Here is a 6,000-nt window from a genome sequence, read left to right as displayed (position 1 = left end):
GAGAGGGCAATCCTCTGCTAGCCACGTTTGTTAGGAAGTATGAACATGATTAGGATTACTATCTGCATCATTTTGTTATCTAGTGTGAAAAGATGGAAATTTAAAGGGATAGTATTAACCTGTTTAAACTCAAGTGTTTGACTGACTTTAAACGTATTAGGCCAACCCTTACTTTCCAAATGATTACTTTAGAGAAGCATGATCAGTTTATCACCTGTGGGCCTTTCTAAATTCAAATTCTTCTTTTTGTATTTTTTGTATAAAAGCTGAAACAAAAGTAATTGCTGGGGTATTCAGCTGGTGTAAACTGGCACAGCTCCACTGCAGTCAGTGCATTTGTTCCCATGGCAAGGACTGATCAAAGGGTACATAAAACACAAAGGGATGTTAGTCAAACAACAACCTAATCAGAGTTCAGCTGCTGAATGAACCAATCCTCTCTCTCCAGTGTCTACCAGCCTCACCTTTGTTTGCGCCCTGGCTGATAGCTTCAAGGAAAGACCCTGTGGGGCAGAGCTCTGGTTTCAGGGAATAGGGCGGGCCCACCTGGGCTTGAATGGCAGATGCCTTTCAAGTCACCTGGCTGCTCCCCAGTGACTACTTCCTTGCACAGTTAATGTTTAACAGAGAGGCTGGAGCTGCAGACAACCCACATTTTTCTGTAGCAAAAGGCAAGTTGAATCCTGCATGGAGCAGATGGCAGCAGGACCGAAAGAGGCACAGAGCTGCGGAGGGTGACCTGGGGTGCTGGGGGAAGATCTGAGTTGGGAGAGCACAGACAATGAAAAGAAGCCGTCTCTGAGCCTGGAGGAGGCAAATGCTGAGAACAGCCCTACTGCTGGCTCACCTTCTCTGGTGCTGGCTTATTGACACAGCCTTTGTAGCTAGCAAATCAGCTTTGATTCAGGTGTGGCTTGTAACCACTGCAGCCTGAGTGCGCTGGCTGGTGAAGGGGAAGATCTATTTGCTGCTGCTTCAAGGGACTAGGAGTTTCTTGCTCTTCTTGGAGGGGACTGCTCATGGCTGGGCAGAGTGGTCAGTTAGACTGTTCTCATGTGATTGATCACAGCTACGTGCAAGAGTTTGAGGTGGCTCAGTGGATTAAGATCGTGCTGGCCATCGTCTATGTCGTCATCTTTGCGGCGGGAATCATGGGGAACAGCATCACCATCAAGACCACCAGGATCCTGCAGCAGAAAGGCTACCTGCAGAAGGAAGTGACGGACCACATGGTGAGCCTGGCCTGCTCAGACCTCCTGGTCATCCTGTTGGGAATGCCTGTGGAGTTTTACACCACCATCTGGAGCCCCTTCTCCACCCCAAATGGCAACGTGGCCTGCAAGCTGTACTGCTTTCTTTTTGAGGCCTGCAGCTATGCCACTGTGCTGCATGTGGCCACTCTCAGCTTTGAGAGGTACACTGCCATCTGCCACCCCTTCAAATTCAAAGCTGGCTCCAGGCCCCGCAAGGTGAAGCTGCTCATCACCTTTGTCTGGGTTACCTCCATCTTGGTGGCCCTGCCTCAGCTTTTCGCCATGGGCATAGAATACCCCTTAGAAATTATCCAGGGCCACCAAGGAGTGACCGCCTGCACCCAGCCGACTGGCAGGCACCACATGCCCGAGTGGAGGAGTAATATGACCATATGTACCAACCTCTCTTCCAAGTGGACTGTCTTTCAGTCCAGCATCTTCAGCGCCTTCGTTGTGTATGTTTTGGTGCTGGCATCTGTGGCTTTCATGTGCCGCAGCATGATGAAAGCCCTGATGATACGCAAGCAGGGCACCATTGCAGTAAGAGGAGGATCGGGGCTTCAAAACCAGCAGCTAAGGACAAACGAGAGTGCCGAGAGCAAGAATTCCAGGAGACAGACCATCCTCTTCCTAGGTAAGAACGCATTTTATATTTTGGGGATGGGAAGAAATGGCAGGAGCAGTAAGACCATGGGGCACGGAGGAGCATCAGTGTGGTAGAGGTCTCTTGTGTCTGTTTGGGCTGCCCAAGGGGTTGCGCGGAGCTAGGTTGAGTCTGGAAAAAAAAATCTAGTGTGCTAAGGTGGAGCTTTGGCTAATTTATATGATGGGGAAATACGGTTACAATTTGTTGCTGGTGGGTTTTGTTCCCCCTAGAATTCCTTAGTATCTGTAGCTGATCTGGGATGCAGGCAAAATGACCAGTTTGAGCTAAATCTGTCTTCCAGGTGGATGCACATTGCTCTAATTCAGAACTGCACCTAGCAAGGCTAGTATGCTCTGCCACTTTTGTCAACTGCTCCTGTCCTGCATCTGAGTGTTAGCGGAACTGCTGGGAGGGTGGGATTGGTCTCTCAGATTTGCTATTGCCCTTCTTGATATTTTTTTCCTTTTGGTCTCCTTTGAAGGCCCATAACCTTGAAATTATGTTTGATTATTATCTGTCTCACCACATTTGTCAGACCAAAACTAATCAAGTTGTCATTTCGCCAACTCAGAATCTTTTCAGTCTGTGATCCATGTTGCCTCTGCATCTTGTTGAGGCTCTAGGAGGTACTCTTAATCATGTCCTGGTTGAATTACAGCAATTTCTTGTTTTGCTGGATTGCTTAATACAATACAAGCTGCCAAAAAAAAAAAAATAATAATAGAACTGTTGAATGTGTGAAATGCACAGAAGAGCTAGGGTTTTATGCAGCTTTCTGAAGCTCAGTATGAAACCCTGAAGAGGGAACTGATACAAGCAGGCCTTTAATTTAAACCCTTCTTGTCTTCTGTGGTTCATGAAGGCCCTTCCAGCAGTTTGCTGATTTAGAATAGGGTTGGAGGGGGAGAGCTAGGATCACTACCATTGGTGAAAGGCAACTCGTGTCTGCTTGGGTCCTTCTGTATCCTGAGATGAAATCTATGGGACGTGCAGAGGCTTAACTTGCTCCTGCAGCAGCATCTCTCTGTTCAGGTTAAAGGTCGGGGGCAAAGTGGGACCATGCATGCCCTCCAGGTTCTTTGTAGACTTAACATGCAAGATAGGAGGCTTCAAGCCACTCTCCTTGTTCTGCAACATTGCTCCTTGTGTCTAAGATGTGCTGCTCAAAAAATCCTCTCCTTCCTCCAGCGTTGTGTCTTACTAACGCAGATGAGTTTGGGGTCCTCTGGAATAAAAGTGATTTTAAACGATTCTAGAGGCTGCTCCAAGGAACTGAAACTAACTTCTGGGGTGGAAGGTGCTGATGACTAATGTGAGCTGGTTACGAGAGCAAGGCAGTTAGAAGGCCTGGCTTTTCCATACTTCAGTGTGCAAGGGTCTTTCCGGTACCTGTAAATAGGTTTCGCCCCTCGCGTGCCGTCTCAAACCACATTTGATTCCAGTTAAAGACCCAAATACAGCCACATGGGTGTAGAGGTGAAGCTAAATTATTCTGGCTTTTCTCCTTCCCTTTAATTATGCTTCCTACTTAGTGCAAGTCTAAGTTGAAGTACGTCAGGATGAGGCTGTTCACAGGCAGGGTGTTCAAAAGCTAAATTAAAGCACTTGGCTTGCCCTTCATCTTATGGGAATTTACCACTGATAACTGACGGCTTCTGTGAACCCTCAGCTTCCTGGAGCCATTAGGCATTTCCATGGCTTCCCTGAAATAATTTCTATAATATACTTCAAATGGTTCTTAATATGAGTCTTAGTAATTAACTTGGGTTAGGAAATAAATGAATAAACTGAAGAGGAAGAAATCATGGCCTGTGTCCATGCGAATAATACAATGCAATTTAATTTGTGGGTTTCATAAGAATTCTGCTGTAGGGTAGTTTTAACCCCGAAGAAATGAACATACAAATTGTTTACAAATCGCTGAATTTAAATAGACTGATTTAGCAGCTCTGTTTTGGTGTTTTGGGGGGGGTTGTTTGTTTAACAGATGGGCCAAATTAAAACAAATCTTTGCTCATTTCCAATATAGTTCCCATTTTAATGTGAAATGTAAATGACGGCATATAGCAAGATGTCTTTGGGCATCTAACAGCAATAAAAATAATGTAGCATTTTCCTCTTCTAGTTGTTAAAAGTGATAACTTCTATAAAAGAGAAATTGAATTCATAAATCTACCAAAGATGAGAAGAACCCAAATAGAAAGACAGAAGGAAGAACTGATGCTTTTTTAGTGTCATATTATAGCACCGTGCTTGGGAATAATGAAAACAAATTGGGAATGTAGATAAAGAAAAAATATTGACTGTATTGCTTTACAATGTAATTTGCAGATAAGAATCAAGATGGAGATGGGCTCGGGTGTAGCTTAGGCTTGAGAGATGGGGAAGAGGACAAAAGTAGGTACAGCTAAAAGTTGCCCAGGCCTGAATTCTTCTTACTTAATGGTGACAGACAGCAATATTGACTCATAGTATCTGGTGTAATTGTAGACTTCTAGTCTGACAGTACAATATGCCTTTTTCAATACTGAAGTGTCTGAGGAATATGTTATTTAACTGCTGCGAACGGTGCTGCTTGGCGACTCTTTTTTCCCAGGTCCTTGCCTATGCTGGCAAGAAGGAGTGATTGGTATAGAGGCCACAATAACACTTCTTGTACTAGGCCTGGGGAATCCTTCTGATGGCTGGCCACCAGTGGTGGTGGATTTATGGCAGCGTTGCTTCAGTGTATTGAAGAATTGATTTTTGTTGTTGTTGATAAAGCCATTGAATGTAGCACAGTGGTATTTCTTTCATACAGCTTTCTATTTTGATTGCTGTGTGCTTAGAAGAAGATGTACTCGGGACTCAAAGTAGAGATATCTTTTATTAGACTAACAAAATTTTTGCCAGGCATTGGGGAAAAGGGTGTAAAAGTTCTACCGAGGAGAAGTTTTACACTCTTATGCCTGATGAAAGGTGTTTGTCCCTGAAAACTTGCAATTAAAGAATTATTTTTGCAAAAATCTTGTTGGTCTAACAAAAGATATTATCTCTGCTATGAGTCCTGATTGCTTTTTCCTCTGGACCAGTATGGCTACAACGTGAATACCTAGAAGTTACACTGGATGTAAGCACTGTGCTACAAGGCTTGTTGAACTTGGGATGGTGGGGAGGGGGTTGCAAAAAAAAAAAAAAAAAATTGTTGCTGTCATCTCCATCTCCAGTGTAATTTTTCATGTGTTTAATCATTTAAGACCTGACCCTGCTTCTTTTAAGACTGTTCTGGGACTTCTCCTGGGAGTGAAGCCAGTCGAATCTGGTTCTGGTGTTTATGTGGGGGTTTTGTCTTGGGTCTTATGGCTATGGTCTCATGGCTATAAAAACATCAGCTTTGTATGTATATAAACATTAATAGAAAGCATGTCTCTGTCGAAGAGCTACTTTGCACAGTAGGCATTATGACCAGCAAAGCGTATTAAAATCTACTTAAATACTGCATCTCCATAGCCATGTATGGATCACACTTTGTTCAGTATTTAAACGCTTGTGCCTTTTATCTATAGCAGCAGAAGCTGGGCACCCTTATTTTCTCAGGCAGGTGCTGGATGGACAGGGTTTGCATTAAAGCGGGAGATTTCAGCTTCTGCATAGACAGGAGCAGCACAAGATCCCCCACAGCCTCTCCCCGTTTGCTGAAGGAGAGGGTGCTCTTTGCTCAGCTCCCGCCTGTCTGCCATCTGCCAGAGGAGTTGCAGTGCTGGGAGCCGGGTGGGTGCAGGCTGGCACTGCAGGGACTGCTCTGGACCTCGAATCTTCCTTTGTCCTGGATGTGAGGCTGTCCTACCCTCTTGCCTCCAGCGGAACAGCTGCTAAGAAAGCCACGTGTCCTGCTGGGTGGTGTAAAGGACTCCTGTAGCCTCTGAGCGGCTGCTGCTCCCAGCCATTTCATTAGAATAGGGTTGCAGCTTGCTTTTTTGGCTGCTACGGTATCTGCATAACTGGGTACTCTCTGGCCTTGCTTTTCTCCCAGACCAGCAGAGCCGGTTCTGCCATCCCTCAAGGCACAGAGCAATTTGCATGCCGGTTCCACAGTACCGCCCCTCCAGGTGTGGCAGACCG

General features: G+C 45.3%; 1 protein-coding gene across 1 annotated transcript in view; it reads left to right on the top strand.

Moving 5' to 3' along the window:
* The first annotated feature begins 648 nt into the window (after window positions 1–648).
* GPR39 (G protein-coupled receptor 39) overlaps window positions 649–6,000 on the top strand; it is a 124,372-nt gene continuing 119,020 nt past the window's right edge. Inside the window, exon 1 of the mRNA XM_090045890.1 lies at window positions 649–1,887. Coding sequence (XP_089902016.1) covers window positions 1,020–1,887 — 868 coding nt within the window. The 5' untranslated portion in view covers window positions 649–1,019. The remainder of the gene's footprint in view (window positions 1,888–6,000) is intronic.

This window comes from Crocodylus siamensis, chromosome 4 (assembly GCF_052110815.1).
Source record: "Crocodylus siamensis isolate JL-2025a chromosome 4, ASM5211081v1, whole genome shotgun sequence".
Classification (NCBI taxonomy): Eukaryota; Metazoa; Chordata; order Crocodylia; family Crocodylidae; genus Crocodylus; species Crocodylus siamensis.
The sequence above is the reverse complement of the archived record's forward strand: the minus strand, read 5'-3'. Positions and strand labels throughout refer to the sequence as shown.